General features: G+C 48.6%; 1 protein-coding gene across 8 annotated transcripts in view; it reads right to left on the bottom strand.

Moving 5' to 3' along the window:
- LOC121572793 (WD repeat containing planar cell polarity effector) overlaps nucleotides 1-18,206 on the bottom strand; it is a 146,621-nt gene that overhangs the window by 17,069 nt on the left and 111,346 nt on the right. For 3 of the 8 annotated variants that reach the window (XM_041884827.2, XM_041884834.2, XM_041884839.2), the window contains exon 15: nucleotides 9,133-9,247. The exons of the other annotated variants lie outside the window; for them this stretch is intronic. In XM_041884827.2, the coding sequence (XP_041740761.2) occupies nucleotides 9,133-9,247 (115 nt within the window). The remainder of the gene's footprint in view (nucleotides 1-9,132; nucleotides 9,248-18,206) is intronic. 8 annotated transcript variants of the gene reach the window in all.

The raw sequence follows: 18,206 nt of genomic DNA, 5'->3' as shown, positions 1-18,206 counted from the left end.
CCACCTCTCCTCTCCTCCCTTATTCTAAATTGGATTAAATAAAAAATATTCCTCATCAATCTACACACAATACCCCATAATGACAAAGCAAAAACAGGAAATACCTTATTTACATAAGTATTCAGACCCTTTGCCACGAGACTCGAAATTGAGCCCAGGTGCATTCTGTTTCCAGTGATCAATACAGACTTAGTTATGGATTGTCTTAATGTCTCTGGTCCACTACATACTTAGTTATAGACTGTCTTAATGTCTCTGGTCCACTACATACTTCAAATCAAATCAAATCAAATTGTATTGGTCACATGCGCCGAATACAACAGGTGCAGACATTACAGTGAAATGCTTACTTACAGCCATTAACCAACAGTGCATTTATTTTTTACAAAAAAAGTAAAAATAAAACAACAACAAAAAAAGTGTTGAGAAAAAAAGAGCAGAAGTAAAATAAAATAACAGTAGGGAGGCTATATATACAGGGGGGTACCGGTGCAGAGTCAATGTGCGGGGGCACCGGCTAGTTGAGATAGTTGAAGTAATATGTACATGTGGGTAGAGTTAAAGTGACTATGCATAAATAATTAACAGAGTAGCAGCAGCGTAAAAAGGATGGGGTGGGGGGGCAGTGCAAATAGTCCGGGTAGCCATGATTAGCTGTTCAGGAGTCTTATGGCTTGGGGGTAGAAGCTGTTGAGAAGTCTTTTGGACCTAGACTTGGCACTCCGGTACCGCTTGCCGTGCGGTAGCAGGGAGAACAGTCTATGACTAGGGTGGCTGGAGTCTTTGACAATTTTGAGGGCCTTCCTCTGACACCGCCTGGTATAGAGGTCCTGGATGGCAGGAAGCTTGGCCCCAGTGATGTACTGGGCCGTACGCACTACCCTCTGTAGTGCCTTGCGGTCGGAGGCCAAGCAGTTGCCATACCAGGCGGTGATGGACTGTCTTAATGTCTCTGGTCCACTACAGACTTAGTTATGGACTCTCTTAATGTCACTGGTCCAATACAGACTTAGTTATGGACTGTCTTAATGTCTCTGGTCCAATACAGACTTAGTTATGGACTGTCTTAATGTCTCCGGTCCACTACAGACTTAGTTATGGACTGTCTTAATGTCTCTGGTCCACTACAGACTTAGTTATGGACTGTCTTAATGTCTCCGGTCCACTACAGACTTAGTTATGGACTGTCTTAATGTCTCCGGTCCACTACAGACTTAGTTATGGACTGTCTTAATGTCTCCGGTCCAATACAGACTTAGTTATGGACTGTTTAAAGGTATTAGGCAGACAGACTCCAGATGGGTTTGACATTTAAAATGTCACTAGTACACAGAAAATGTATGTATGCATGACTAAGTCGTTTTGGATAAAAGCGTCAGCTAAATGCCATATATTATGATGTATTATATTGTTATTATGATATATTACTATGTTTAATCAGTTCTAAGATAGGCCATGGCTATGATATACATGTACATACAGAGCATGTCCACACATCCCAACATGTCCCAACACACGTCCCAACACACATCCTAAGACAATGACAGCGCTGACACACATACCTGCCTTCAGAAAGTATTCATACCCTTTGACCTTTTCCACATTTTGTTGTGTTACAGACTGAATTTAAAATGGATTAAATAGATTTTATTCTACACACAATACCCCATAATGACAAAGTGAAAACATGTTTTTAGAAATTTTAGCAAATTGATTGAAAATGAAATACAGAAATATCGAATTTACATATGTATTCACACCCCTGAGTCAATACTTTGTAGAAGAGATTATTGTCCTGCTGAAAGTTGAATTCATCTCCCAGTGTCTGGTGGAAAGCAGACTGAACCAGGTTTCCCTCTTGGATTTTGCCTGTGCTTTGCTCCATTCCGTTTCTCTTTTATCCTGAAAAACTCCCCAGTCCTGAACAATTACAAGCATACCCATAACATGATGCAGCCACCACTATGCTTGAAAATATGGAGAGTGGTACTCAGTAATATGTTGTATTGGATTTGCCCCAAACTTAAGACTTTGTATTCAGGACAAAAAGTGAATTGCTTTGCCACATGTTTTGCAGTATTACTTTAGTGTCTTGTTGCATGTTTTGGAATATGTTTATTCTGTACAGGCTTCCTTCTTTTCACTCTGTCAATTAGGTTAATATTGTGGAGTAATTACAATGTTGTTGATCCAGCCTCAGTTCTCTCCTATCACAGCCATTAAACTCTGTAATCTTAATTCACCACTGGCCTCATGGTGAAATCCCTGAGCGGTTTCCTTCCTCTCCGGCAACTGAGTTAGGAAGGTCGCTTGTATCTTTGTAGTGACTAGGTGTATTGATACACCATCCAAAGTGTAATTAATAACTTCACCATGCTCAAAGGGATATTCAATGTGTGGGGTACAGAGATGAGGTAGTCATTCAAAAATCATGTTAAACACTATTATTGCACATAGAGTGAGTCCATGCAACTTATTATGTGACTTGTTAAGCACATTTTTACTCCTGAACGTATTCAGGCTTGCCATAACAAAGAGGTTGACTGAAGACATTTCAGCTTTTCATTTTTAATTAATTTGTAAACATTTCGAAAAACATAATTCCACTTTGACATTATGGGGTATATTGTGTGTAGGCCAGTGACAAACAAACTCAATTTAATCCATTTTAAATTCAGACTAACACAAAATGTGGAATAATCAAGGGGTGTGAATACTTTCTGAAGGCTCTGTACGTGCACGTGTACGGAAATAGAACTACTTGAATACTAAAGTGAGCACGCACACACACACACACACACACACACACAAACATACTCCCTCACGCAGACAAACACACACACACAACACTCAACGTGATGCCAGACTGTCTGTCTGTCCTGTGAGCTAGGCCCTGTTCACCGTGATGCCAGGCTGTCTGTCCTGTGAGCTAGGCCCTGTTCACCGTGATGCCAGGCTGTCTGTCTGTCCTGTGAGCTAGGCCCTGTTCACCGTGATGCCAGGCTGTCTGTCCTGTGAGCTAGGCCCTGTTCACCGTGATGCCAGGCTGTCTGTCCTGTGAGCTAGGCCCTGTTCACCGTGATGCCAGGCTGTCTGTCTGTCCTGTGAGCTAGGCCCTGTTCACCGTGATGCCAGGCTGTCTGTCCTGTGAGTTAGGCCCTGTTCACTGTGATGCCAGGCTGTCTGTCTATCCGGTGGCTCATCTGACACACACATCTGTGTCACCAGATAGATAGAGGGCCTGTATTACCTATAACCAGATAGAGAGGGTCTGATAAAGAGAGAAATTGAGTAGAGCAATAGAGAGAGAGAGAGCGAGAGAGAGAGAGAGAGAGAGAGAGAGCGAGAGAGAGCGAGAGAGAGAGAGAGAGCGAGAGAGAGCGAGAGAGAGAGAGAGAGACAGAGAGAGAGAGAGCGAGAGAGAGAGAGAGAGAGAGAGAGAGAGAGAGAGAGAGAGAAAGAAAGAGAGAGAGAGGAGAAGGAGTCAGAGGGACAGGGAGGAGAGGAACACACTACAGTTAACAGGCTTTTCCCTGGTAGGAGAGGAGGAGAGGATCAGGGAAAGAGAGGAGAGATAAACCACTCTTCCAAACAGAGAAATACCCTGCAGCTCCACCAGCCATTGTGAGGGAGAAACAGGAGGAGAGGAGAGAGAGAGAGAAGAGGAGAGAAGGAGAGAGAAGAGACGTGCAAGTTGGCTTCTCCTCTTGGCTAAACGCTGAACGCTCAAAGAAAGAAAGGAATCTTCCCTCGCACTCGTTCGCTAGTCCCCCTCTCACAATGGTGTATCTAACCAAATCAACACACTTGTCAGCCAGATGTGTAGAAGCGATTTCCACCCACACACAAAGGGCTGCAAAGCCTTGTCAGTGTGTGTGTGTTTGAAGCCAGGAGAGAGGCTCTGATAGCTCTGTCAAGGGTTTTACAGTTGGAGAAGAGAGGGAGAAAGGGAAAACTTGAAAGAAAAGAGTGTATTATAGACTACATAACAGATGTTATTAAGAGTGTATTATGGACTACATAACAGGCAGATGTCATTAAGGTAAACCATAAGGTTAGGTACACAAGACAAATGTGTATCCGGACTACTTCACAAAATTCAACAATCAGGTCTCCATTGTATGGGTAGAATGGGTCATTTTAGTCAAATTGATACAATTTATGTGCTAAAAGGAATTTGAACAGTATCTCCAAGTGGAACTTTACCTGCTGTGGTCTTTGTGTCATACAAATGCAGGTGATTGACTGAGAATGATTTCTACCTGCAGTGACATTATGCTGAAAGAACATTAGATTGATTCATTATGATATATATTTGTCCACCATTTAGTGGTGGAGGGAAAGAATGGGGCAATGGATGAATAGAAACTACAACCAATGAAACAACCTGGGGTGTATTCATTAGTTGTACACCGTGGCAAAACGTTTTGCACCTGAACGTTTTGCCCTGTTTGTCACACTCATCTCCCCACCCATTGGGGCCCACTGCCCAGTAAAGTCTTGTTGCGCATACTAAAAAGCAAAACTTCGCCTATATCGTTGATTAAGATTATAGGGAAACTGACAAGATTAGGACTACTTCACACAAATTCAACAATCAAGTCTCCATTGTATGGGTAGAATGGGTTAATTTAGTCAAATTGCTACAATGTATGCAAAAACAGAATTTGAACAGTTTCCCCTTTTAACCATGGCAGCGTTCCAAGCGGATCTTTGCCTGCAGTGGTCTTTGTGGCAGGTGATTGACAGAATTATACCTGCAGTGACATTATCCTGGAAATAACAGATTGATTCGTGATGATATTTGTCCACCATATAGTGCCAGAGGAATTTTTCTTTTAGCTATGCTAGTTCTACTAATGTGCAACACTGTAAGTCAGCTAGCTTTCTACATAATGAAATGTAGCTTGAAAGATTGTTGGACCGTAGCTTTTAGCCTACCAAGGGCCTCGTGACTTGACTTCGAACTCTAGTTTACAGGACTCAGACTTGGACTGGAACACTAGGGACTAGGGACTCTAGGACTTGGACTGGAACACTAGGGACTTGGGACTCTAGGACTTGGACTGGAACACTAGGGACTTGGGACTCTAGGATTTGGACTGGAACACCAGGGACTTGGGACTCTAGGACTTGGACTAGAATACTAGGGACTTGAAACTCTAGGACTTGGACTGGAACACTAGGAACTTGGGACTCTAGGACTTGGACTAGAACACTAGGAACGTGGGACTCTAGGACTTGGACTGGAACACTAGGGACTTGGGACTCTAGGACTTGGACTGGAACACTAGGGACTTGGGACTCTAGGACTTGGACTAGAACACTAGGAACTTGGGACTCTAGGACTTGGACTGGAACACTAGGGACTTGGGACTCTAGGACTTGGACTGGAACAATAGGGACTTGGGACTCTAGGACTTGGACTGGAACACTAGGGACTTGGGACTCTAGGACTTGGACTGGAACACTAGGGACTTGGGACTCTAGGACTTGGACTAGAACACTAGGGACTTGGGACTCTAGGACTTGGACTGGAACACTAGGGACTTGGGACTCCAGGACTTGGACTGGAACACTAGGGACTTGGACCGGAACACTAGGGACTTGGGACTCCAGGACTTGGACGCTAGGGACTTGGGACTCCAGGACTTGGACCGGAACACTAGGGACTTGGGACTCCAGGACTTGGACCGGAACACTAGGGACTTGGGACTCCAGGACTTGGACGCTAGGGACTTGGGACTCCAGGACTTGGACTGGAACACTAGGGACTTGGGACTCCAGGACTTGGACCGGAACACTAGGGACTTGGGACTCCAGGACTTGGACGCTAGGGACTTGGGACTCCAGGACTTGGACCGGAACACTAGGGACTTGGGACTCCAGGACTTGGACGCTAGGGACTTGGGACTCCAGGACTTGTACTGGAACACTAGGGACTTGGGACTCTAGGACTGGAGGTTTACAGACCTGACTAAATCACTGCATATCAGTATTTGATGTGTATTTGTACGATTGTGATCATGTTTACATTTGAATACTCATGAAAGCATATGTGTGTGTTTGTGTATGTTTATGTAAGTTGGTGTGTGTGTGTGTTTATCTGTCCTTGGGAGTTGTGGGCCTGTCTGACAGTGCGAGACGTGTGTGTGCGTGCCAGGGGCATTGTGGTGTGTTGGGGCGTAAAGGAACCAGTTCATTGGAACCAGAGTCTGGTCTGCCTGGACACCAGTCCTGTTCATTACAACCAGAGTCTGGTCTGCCTGGACACCAGTCCTGTTCATTACAACCAGAGTCTGGTCTGCCTGGACACCAGTCCTGTTCATTACAACCAGAGTCTGGTCTGCCTGGACACCAGTCCTGTTCATTACAACCAGAGTCTGGTCTGCCTGGACACCAGTCCTGTTCATTACAACCAGAGTCTGGTCTGCCTGGACACCAGTCCTGTTCATTACAACCAGAGTCTGGTCTGCCTGGACACCAGTCCTGTTCATTACAACCAGAGTCTGGTCTGCCTGGACACCAGTCCTGTTCATTACAACCAGAGTCTGCTCTGCCTGGACACCAGTCCTGTTCATTACAACCAGAGTCTGGTCTGCCTGGACACCAGTCCTGTTCATTACAACCAGAGTCTGGTCTGCCTGGACACCAGTCCTGTTCATACTCATTCTGTATTTATGACCTGGGCTCCACGCTCCGTTAATATACAGATGATCTCCAGGACACACACATTGATCGGACCATTGTGTTTCTTACCTCCGTTAATATGCTCTGTCTGCTTGTGGGTATTTATGTGTGTGTGGATGCATGCGTGTGATCCCCAATAACCCTGACACACACACACACACATCGATCGGCCCACTGCTCTGTTAATATGCTCCGTCTGCGTTTGCATGATCTCCAACAACCCTGACACACACACACACACACGCCCATTGAGGCAGTGGTGAATTGAAGACAAGCCTGGGTGGAAGGACAGTCTCCCCCAAGAGAAAGAAAGAGAGAGAGAGGGAACGAGAGAGAAAGAGGGAGGAGAGAGAGAAAGAGGGAGGAGAGAGAGAGAGAGACCCACACAATCCCATCTAATTGGCAACATTTGAACCATCAACATCAGTAAAGTGCTTCTCCTTTAATTCATTTCCCTCCTCCTCCTCCACCCCCTCTCCTCCCTCCCTCGCTCCATCTCTCAAGTGGCACTGTCCAAGGGTAGGACGCGCTCCAGGTGAAACAGGGAAATCATCGAGGACATAATTAAGAGGGTTTAAGAGGAGGTCGGGAGAGTGTGTACGGAGCACAACCGCACGCCATACATTCTCAATCTCACACACACAGTACAACACACAGCCTCAGGGTTTTGACCTCCTTGTGTGGAGTTAAATACCTTGATGGCCTCATTTGCTTGTCTGTGAGCACACACACACACACACACACACACACACACACACACACACACACACACACACACACACACACACACACACACACACACACACACCTTGCGGTGTGTTTTAAGCAGTGGTGAAGGACTAACGTGTTGGCTTGCTTGCTCATTTGAATGTTTCTTACACAGCCCCGGGCCCTGGAAACGTCTGTGCGTGTGAAAGAGAGGATGTGTGTGTGGGTAAAACATTTCTCTCCCTGTGTGTGTGTTCGTGCGTTCCTGTTTCTGTCAATGTGTGTGTGCGTTTTTCCTGTGTGTTTGTGCGCGTTTTTCCTGTGTGTTTGTGCGCGTTTTTCTGTGTGTGTGCGTTTTTCCTGTGTGTGTGTGGGTGCGTGTGCGTGTGTGATCAACAGCCCAGACTGATCCCCTCTGGTATGTGCTGAGAGGAGTGTGTGTCAAAGGGCAAGGCAGCAACCTGGAGTTGAAAAAACTGCCCCTTCAAAATGTTCCTCCCCCTTAGGAACCACCAAAAAACACACTTTAAACACATTATGGAATAACTCAGTTTGGACCAATAATTAAATCAAGATTTGATGCAGTTTTCAGCACCAAAACACACTTTAAACACATTGTGGAGTTACCAGGACTAGGGATCCTGTAATATAGGCTATCACACCAAAGTGGTATTTCAGGTGGCTTTGGAAGTATTCTTAGGATTATAATTATGTTACATTAACATGATCAGTGCTTAAAAAACGAAACAACGTATTATTAAATTCTCCAGGTTGGACAAATAATCAACAATGATTTGGTGTCGTTTTAAGCACCAAACCCCATTTAAATGTAAAACACTGTTAAGCCCCTTTTTACTATCAGGCCCAGTGAGCTCAGCTTCAATATGAGTTGAAATCCCATACTGCACCAGTAAAGGGATGTCTAGGCTACAGAAAAACATATCGCCATTACATTTGGTTTCTTTCATTGGATACAGATTCCTCATGCGTCATTTACCTACCTGATGTGACCTACAACAGACAGTGTTTACAACCGTAACCTACTCCATTACACCTTTCTTTCATTGGATAAAGATTCAGTACAGTTTTTCAAGCACCAAACACCAGTTGAATTTAAAACACCATTAACCACTTTTAATAGCAGGTATTAAGTGAACCTAAATGTGATCTTAAAATGTAAATCCCATATTTCTTACAAAAGACAAGCGGTGCCTACAGTCAAGCGGTGCCTACAGTCAAGCATTGTCTCCAGTCAAGTGGTGACTACAGCAGTGTCTCCAGTCAAGCGGTGCCTACAGTGGTGTCTCCAGTCAAGCGGTGCCTACAGTGGCGTCTCCAGTCAAGCGGTGACTACAGTGGTGTCTCCAGTCAAGCGGTGTCTACAGTGGTGTCTCCAGTCAAGCGGTGCCTACAGTGGTGTCTCCAGTCAAGTGGTGTCTACAGTGGTGTCTCCAGTCAAGCGGTGCCTACAGCGGGGCCTATAGTGGTGTCTCCAGTCAAGCGGTGCCTACAGTGGTGTCTCCAGTCAAGCGGTGCCTACAGTGGTGTCTCCGGTCAAGCGGTGCCTACCGTGGTGTCTCCAGTCAAGCGGTGCCTACAGTGGTGTCTCCAGTCAAGCGGTGCCTACAGTGGTGTCTCCAGTCAAGCGGTGCCTACAGCGGTGTCTCCATTACATTTGGTTCATTCTCCTCTTTCCATTCATTTAATTGATCCAGATTTGATCCATTTTCTTACCGCGGCTTCCCAACGTGGCCGTTATGCCTTCTTCAGCATCGATTTCATTAGCCTTCCTCTGGGCCACTTCTGCCAGAACCACCTCTCCCTTATCACCCGCCACATAATGGAGATCCTTTGAAGGTAAACAGGAAATAAAACCACATTTATTTTTTATCTAAAATTAATCTAGGCTCCAATGACAATGAGCGTTTTGAAAAGATCGTCTGTGAGGAAAAAGGGGAGGAAACAGATAAAATGACGTGTTTGAAGTTTGACATCAAGAAAAGAGAGAGAGAGAGAGAGAGAGAGAGAGAGAGAGAGAGAGAGAGAGAGAGAGAGAGAGAGAGAGAGAGAGAGAGAGAGAGAGAGAGAGAGAGAGAGAGAGAGAGAGAGAGAGAGAGAGAGAGAGAGAGAGCGGTTGGATGAAATGATGAAATATGAAATGCAGCCCCTCTGACGGGTTCAAACCGTCGCCCTCGCCGGTTTGGGTTTGAACTCGGGGGAAGGGATGTTATCTCCGCGCCCGCCGTGTTTTTAAAAGTCGGAGGAGACGCAGCGAGATGCGACAAGTGAAGGTTCATCTTTCAGAAAGTGTAGTATTTCTCTGTTAGGGAGAAAATAAGATCCATCCAAGCTTATTACAGTATCAGAGGAAGACAATATGGAGACTCAGTGGGTATCCTTTCTGTCAGACCCATCTCACTAAAGAGGACAACACTGTTGGTAAATATGGTTGGATGGTCATTCAGTTGAGACTAAAGTATTTTCTATACCAGGGGCCAGAAAGCTATGGTCCCCTCTACACAGTAAATACGGTTCGAGGGTCATTCAGTTGAGACTAAAGTATTTTTTATACCAGGGGCCAGAAAGATACAGTCCCCTCTACACAGTAAATACGGTTGGATGGTCACTCAGTTGAGACTAAAGTATTTTCTATACCAGGGGCCAGAAAGCTACGGTCCCCTCTACACAGTAAATACGGTTGGATGGTCATTCAGTTGAGACTAAAGTCTGTTTTATACCAGGGGCCAGAAAGATACAGTTCCCTCTACACAGTAAATACGGTTTGAGGGTCATTCAGTTGAGACTAAAATATTTTTTATACCAGGGGCCAGAAAGATACAGTCCCCTCTACACAGTAAATACGGTTGGAGGGTCATTCAGTTGAGGTTCAAGTCTGTTTTATACCAGGGGCCAGAAAGGTACGGTCCCATCTACACAGTAAATACGGTTTGAGGGACACTCAATTGAGACTAAAGTATTTTCTATACCAGGGGCCAGAAAGCTACAGTCCCATCTACACAGTAAATACGGTTTGAGGGACACTCAGTTGAGACTAAAGTATTTTCTATACCAGGGGCCAGAAAGCTACAGTCCCCTCTACACAGTAAATACGGTTGGAGGGTCATTCAGTTGAGGTTCAAGTCTGTTTTATACCAGGGGCCAGAAAGGTACGGTCCCATCTACACAGTAAATACGGTTTGAGGGACACTCAATTGAGACTAAAGTATTTTCTATACCAGGGGCCAGAAAGCTACGGTCCCATCTACACAGTAAATACGGTTGGAGGGTAATTCAAGTTGAGGCTCACAGGGTCCTCTCTAACCCTCATAACTCTCCTCTCTACCCCTCTCTATGCGTCCTACCCCTCCTACCCCCTCTACCCCCTCTACCCCTCCTACCCCTCTCTACCCCTCTCTACCCCTCCTACCCTCTCTACCCCTCCTAACCCCTCTACCCCTCCTAACCCCTCTACCCCTCCTACCCCTCTCTACCCCCTCTACCCCTCTCTACCCCTCCTAACCCCTCTACAACCCTCTACCCCTCCTACCCCTCTCTACCCCCTCTACCCCTCCTACCCCTCTCTACCCCTCTCTACCCCTCCTAACCCTCCTACCCCTCTCTACCCCCTCTACCCCTCCTACCCTCTCTACCCCTCCTAACCCCTCTACCCCTCCTACCCTCTCTACCCCTCCTAACCCCTCCTACCCCTCTCTACCCCCTCTACCCCTCCTACCCCTCTCTACCCCTCCTAACCCCTCTACCCCTCTCTACCCCTCCTACAACCCTCTACCCCTCCTACCCCTCTCTACCCCCTCTACCCCTCCTACCCCCTCTACCCCTCCTAACCCCTCTACCCCTCTCTACCCCTCCTAACCCCTCTACCCCTCTCTACCCCTCTCTACCCCTCCTAACCCCTCTACAACCCTCTACCCCCTCCTACCCCTCTCTACCCCCTCTACCCCTCTCTACCCCCTCTCTACCCCCTCTACCCCTCCTAACCCCTCTACCCCTCTCTACCCCTCCTAACCCCCTCTACCCCTCTCTACCCCTCCTAACCCCCCTCTACCCCTCTTACCCCCTCTCTACCCCTCTTACCCCCTCTCTACCCCCTCTACCCCTCTATACCCCTCCTAACTCCTCTACCCCTCCTAACCCCTCTCTACCCCTCCAACCCCCTCTACCCCCTCTACAACCCTCTACCCCTCCTACCCCTCTACCCCTCCTAACCCCTCTACCCCTCTCTACCCATCTCTACCCCTCTCTACCCCTCCTAACCCCTCTACCCCTCCTACCCCTCTCTACCCCTCTCTACCCCCTCTACCCCTCCTACCCTCTCTACCCCTCCTAACCCCCCTCTACCCCTCCCACCCCTCTCTACCCCCTCTACCCCTTCTACCCCTCCTAACCCCTCTACCCCTCTCTACCCCCTCTACCCCTCTACCCCTCCTAACCCCTCTACCCCTCTCTACCCCTCTACCCCTCTCTACCCCCTCTACCCCTCCTAACCCCCTCTCTACCCCTCCTAACCCCTCTACCCCTCTCTACCCCTCTCTACCCCTCCTACCCCCTCTACCCCTCTCTACCCCCTCCTAACCCCCTCTACCCCTCCTACCCCTCCTACCCCTCTCTACCCCCTCTACCCCCTCTACCCCTCCTAACCCCTCTCTACCCTCTCTACCCCTCTCTACCCCTCTACCCCTCTCTACCCCCTCTACCCCTCCTAACCCCTCTACAACCCTCTACCCCTCTACAACCCTCTACCCCTCTACAACCCTCTACCCCTCTCTACCCCCTCTACCCCTCCTAACCCCTCCTAACCCTCCTACCCCCTCTACCCCTCTCTACCTCTCTCAACCCCTCCTACCCCCTCTACCCCCTCTACCCCTCCTAACCCCTCTCTACCCCCTCTCTACCCCTCCTAACCCCTCTCTACCCCTCCTACCCCCTCTACCCCTCCTAACCCCCCTCTACCCCTCCTACCCCTCTCTACCCCCTCTACCCCTTCTACCCCCTCTACCCCCTCTACCCCTCCTAACCCCTCAACCCCTCCTAACCCCTCTCTACCCCTCTCTACCCCCTCTACCCCTCCTAACCCCTCTACAACCCTCTACCCCTCTACAGCCCTCTACCCCTCTCTACCCCCTCTACCCCTCTCTACCCCTCCTACCCCCTCTACCCCTCCTACCCCCTCTACCCCTCCTACCCCCTCTACCCCTCTCTTCCCCCTCTACCCCTCCCAACCCCTCTCTACCCCCTCTACCCCTCTTTACCCCTCCTACCCTCTCTACCCCCTCTACCCCTCTCTACCCCTCCTAACCCCTCTCTACCCCCTCTACCCCTCTTTACCCCTCCTACCCTCTCTACCCCCTCTACCCCTCTCTACCCCTCTACCCCTCTCTACCCCCTCTACCCCTCTTTACCCCTCCTACCCTCTCTACCCCCTCTACCCCTCTCTACCCCTCCTACCCCCTCTACCCCTCCTACCCCCTCTACCCCTCCTACCCCCTCTACCCCTCTCTACCCCCTCTACCCCTCCTAACCCCTCTCTACCCCTCCTAACCCCTCTACCCCTCTCTACCCCTCCTAACCCCTCTACAACCCTCTACCCCTCTACAACCCTCTACCCCTCTACCCCTTTGGGTCACTATATAGGTAATAGGGGGCCCTTTGGGTCACTATATAGGTAATAGGGGGCCCTTTGGGTCACTATATAGGTAATAGGGGGCCCTTTGGGTCACTATATAGGTAATAGGGGGCCCTTTGGGTCACTATATAGGTAATAGGGGGCCCTTTGGGTCACTATATAGGTAATAGGGGGCCCTTTGGGTCACTATATAGGTAATAGGGGGGCCCTTTGGGTCACTATATAGGTAATAGGGGGCCATTTGGGTCACTATATAGGTAATAGGGGGCCCTTTGGGTCACTATATAGGTAATAGGGGGCCCTTTGGGTCACTATATAGGTAATAGGGGGCCCTTTGGGTCACTATATAGGTAATAGGGGGCCCTTTGGGTCACTATATAGGTAATAGGGGGCCCTTTGGGTCACTATATAGGTAATAGGGGGCCATTTGGGTCACTATATATACCCCCTCTACCCCCTCTACCCCTCCTAACCCCTCTACCCCTCTCTACCCCCTCTACCCCTCCTACCCCCTAGAGAGGGGCCATTTGGGACGCAGGCCTAGTCAGAGCTAAGTGGCTAATGCTAACCACCTGCTAGCCCCAAGCTGAGCCTGTCTGTCAGTCCCTATACATCCCTAGATCCTGAGAGCCTGTCTGTCTGTCTGTCTGTCTGTCTGTCTGTCTGTCTGTCTGTCTGTCCCTATACATTCCTAGATCCTGACTGTCTGTCAGTCCCTATACATCCCTAGACCCTGACTGTCTGTCTGTCTGTCAGTCCTTATACATTCCTAGATCCTGAGAGCCTGTCTGTCCGTCTGTCTGTCTGTCTGTGTCTGTCCCTATACATTCCTAGATCCTGACTGTCTGTCTGTCAGTCCCTATACATCCCTAGACCCTGACTGTCTGTCTGTCTGTCTGTCTGTCAGTCCTTATACATTCCTAGATCCTGAGAGCCTGTCTGTCTGTCAGTCCTTATACATTCCTAGATCCTGAGAGCCTGCCTGCCTGCCTGTCTGTCTGTCTGTCTGTCTGCCTGTCTGTCTGTCTGTCTGTCTGTCTGTCTGTATACATCCCTGTCTGTCTGTCTGTCCTGAGTGGCGCAGTGGTCTAAGGCACTGCGATGCAGTGCTAACTGTGTCACTAGAGATCCTGGTTCGTATCCAGGCTCTGTCGCAGCCGGCCGCGACCGGGAGACTCATGGGCGGCGCACAATTGGCCCAGCGTCGTCCAGGGTAGGGGAGGGAATGGCCGGCAGGGATGTAGCTCAGTTGATAGAGCATGGCGTTTGCAACGCCAGGGTTGTGGGTTCGATTCCCACGGGGGGCCAGTATAAATAAAATATATATGTATTCACTAACTGTAAGTCGCTCTGGATAAGAGCGTCTGCTAAATGACTAAAATGTAATGTAAATGACGATCCTGAGAGCCTGTCTGTCTGTCTGTCTGTCTGTCCCTATACATCCCTAGATCCTGAGAACCTGTCTGTCTGTCTGTCTGTCCCTATACATTCCTAGATCCTGAGAGTCTGTCTGTCTGTCTGTCTGTCTGTCTGTCTGTCTGTCTGTCTGTCAGTCAGTCCCTATACATCCCCAGATCCTGAGAGCCTGTCTGTCTGTCTGTCTGTCTGTCTGTCTGTCTGTCTGTCTGTCTGTCTGTCTCCCTATATATCCCTAGACCCTGACAGCCTATCTGTCAGTCCCTATACATCCCTAAACCCTGAGAACCTGATTCACACATTGTCACCCTCCATCCTCCTTTTGTGCTCTGAGAGAAAGAAACAGGGTATGAGAGGATGATCATAGGTTCAAGGAGAAGGGATGAGAGGGAGAGAGAAAGAGGTTTGGGGAGGGAAGAAAGAGAACGAAATGAGGAGGGGGGTATGAGATCCCAAATTGAACATTTTGAATGAGCGACAGATTGGATAATAACACTGTCGTTTCTAACCTCCGCAGCTCCTTGGACTCAGAAAGCAAATTAGAAAATGGCTGAACACAAAATAACTCTAAAGGAGTCTAATTAATGAATGAGCTCTCAGGATGACCCTCAAGAAGACTAAATTCAGCAGCTGTTGAATGAGGAACAGGCTTCAATTAGATATGTGTGACACAGCTTTCTAACGGAGAACAAACAGAGCAGAAGATCAAACGTCTCTCTCTCTCTCTCTCTCTCTCTCTCTCTCTCTCTCTCTCTCTCTCTCTCTCTCTCTCTCTCTCTCTCTCTCTCTCTCTCTCTCTCTCTCTCTCTCTCTCTCTCTCTCTCTCTCTCTCCCTCTCTCTCTCTCTCTCTCTCTCCCTCCCTCTCTCCCTCTCTCCCTCCCTCCCTCCCTCGTAGGGAGAACCGGCGCCACTAAGAGAGGCTAACACTAATACTCCACATACAACCATCAGATATTAGCTACACGTCTTATTCCCAGAGGCTCAAACACGACACAGGACCGCCGCTAATCTTATTTATATAAGAGCTTTAGAGTTTTGAAACGCCATGGCTAGGTTGCGTCCCCAAAGGCACCCTATTCCTTATGTAGTGCACTACTTTTGACCAGAGTAGTGTGGGTGTCCGTATGGGCCCTGGCCAAAAGTAGCGCACTACATAGGGAATAGGGTACCATTTGGGTAACCCTGGCTAACCCTACAGATAAAGGGGCCTGGTATTTGGGTATTGTTTTGGGGGAGAGCTGTAACGAGCGCAGTGAGTGACAATATCCACTGATGTTTGGGTTACAGCCGCATAATAACAGAGAGGTACAGAAGACAGACTGGTACACACAGGCTTTGCTTAGAGGCAAGTCAATAGACACACACACACAGTGACACACTCCGTGTGATATTGACTGATATTTGGGTGACCTCAAAATGAGTTTACTCACGGACAAATGCAAACACTGTACGTGTGTGTGTGTGTGTGTGTGTATGTGTGTGTGTAAGACACTCTTATCACAGTTACAAACACACACACACACACACACCTGTAATCCGTAACTGTGTTTGACTAACGCTTCTATCAGATAGGCGTTCGTTGAGGACTTAAGATTTTAATAATGTTAATTAGCCATCTGAGTACAACAATGAGCTTACTGCTTGAGAAGTGTGATCCCTCCTACCCTGAGCCGTACTCTGTGAGAGTGTGTATGTGTGTGTGTCTGTGTGTGTGTGTGAGAGAGGAAGTGTGTGTGTGTGTGTGTGTGTGTGTGTGTGGGTGTGTGTGAGAGTGTGTATGTGTGTGTGTTTGTGTGTGTGTGAGAGAGAGAGGAAGTGTGTGTGTGTGTGTGTGTGTGTGTGTGTGTGTGTGAGAGAGAGAGAGAGGAAGTGTGTGTGTCTTTCCTTACTCCCACCATATCTGACATAACAAAATGAGCCCCATTAAGGAACAAAGCCCCTACATCTGATTCAGCTATCACACATTTGATTTACTTCCTTAATTCATTAATTAACCGTTATGTCACAAAAGAGGGGGGTGAAAAAAAGAAAAGTGTTGATGAGGATGGAAGGAATGACCTGATTGGTTACATTATCGTATCCTTATCAAAGGGTTGTAATTAGGGGGCTATAGAATGTCTCCATTATGCAAAACACTCCTGCAAATGAGAATGAGAACCCTCCTTCCCCCTGCTCTACACGCACACACGCATGCACACACACGCACACACACACACACACACACACACATCCTTAACCTACTCCTCCACCCCCCTAGTCCCCCTCCAATTTAGCCCCACACCAAAGTATTTTGTTTTACAAAAGGGTTGGAGGACTTCTATTGTTAGTTCAAAAACAATGGAGCTGGGGAGAGAAAGAGAGAGAGAGGTGAGAGGAGGTGAGGAATCACACTGAGCATTTCTGCAGGGTGTGTGTGTGAGTGTCTATGAGCATGCATGTGTATGTTTGTGTGTGTGTGCGCGCGCGCGTCTGTCAGTTTGTGTGTGAGAGCGGGGGTTCCATTAGTTTTGTTCGCCCGACATTGATGGGGTTGAGATCAGACATCAGATGGGGACACAATGGGTTTCTGCCCCTGATTCACCCCTACCCTTCACCCCTCCCTGTCCCAATCAGCCAGTTAGACAGGTTAACTTAGGCCCTAATTAGAGGACTAGCAGGGCTAAACGCCACTGCCCTCCACTCTCCCGCCCTCCCTCTCTTTCCCCATCTCCCTCTTTCTCTCTCTACAATCTCCACTACCTCTCTCTACCTCTCTCTACCTCTCTCTACAATCTCCACTACCTCTCGCTACCTGTCTCTACAATCTCCACTACCTCTCTCTACCTCTCTCTACCTCTCTCTGCCTCTCTCTACAATCTCCACTACCTCTCGCTACCTCTCTCTACAATCTCCTCTACCTCTCTCTGCCTCTCTCTGCCTCTCTCTGCCTCTCTCTACCCCTCTCTACCCCTCTCTACCCCTCTCTGCCTCTCTCTACCCCTCTCTACCCCTCTCTACCTCTCTCTATAATCTCCACTACCTCTCTCTACCTCTCTCTACCCCTCTCTACCCCTCTCTACCCCTCTCTACCTCTCTCTACAATCTCCACTACCTCTCTCTACCTCTCTCTACCTCTCTCTCTGCCTCTCTCTACCTCTACCTCTCCTCTACCTCTCTCTGCCTCTCTCTCTGCCTCTCTCTACCTCTCTCTACCTCTCTCTACCTCTCTCTACCTCTCTCTACCTCTCTCTACCTCTCCTCTGCCTCTCTCTGCCTCTCTCTGCCTCTCTCTGCCTCTCTCTGCCTCTCTCTGCCTCTCTCGTTCCCTGCTCTCTTTGTTGTTCCAAAAAAGGAGAAATGTGTCACTTTCTTTCTTTGTGTTATTTTCTTTCTCTGGCATGTCTCCTAGGTGACAGAGGAGGCCTCCTTTCTGTTCCTCTCTGTTTATGGAGCAGTCCTTTACCTCCTCCCCCTCCTCTCTCCTTCTCCTCTCTCCTCCCCCACGCTCTCCTTCTACCCCTCCTCTTTCCTCCTCCCTACTCTCTCCTCCTCCCCCCTCTCTCCTCCCCCTCCTCCGCCCCCTACTCTCTCCTTCTCCCACTCCTCTCTCCTCCTCCCTTTCCTCCCCCTATTCCCTCCTCCTCCCCTCCTCCCTCCTTCTCCTCCTCCTCTCTCCTCCTCCCCCTCCTCTCTCCTCCTCCCCCCTCCTCCGCCCCCTACTCTCTCCTTCTCCCACTCCTCTCTCCTCCTCCCTTTCCTCCCCCTATT

This window comes from Coregonus clupeaformis, chromosome 37 (assembly GCF_020615455.1).
Source record: "Coregonus clupeaformis isolate EN_2021a chromosome 37, ASM2061545v1, whole genome shotgun sequence".
In the NCBI taxonomy this organism is placed as follows: domain Eukaryota; kingdom Metazoa; phylum Chordata; class Actinopteri; order Salmoniformes; family Salmonidae; genus Coregonus; species Coregonus clupeaformis.
The sequence above is the reverse complement of the archived record's forward strand: the minus strand, read 5'-3'. Positions and strand labels throughout refer to the sequence as shown.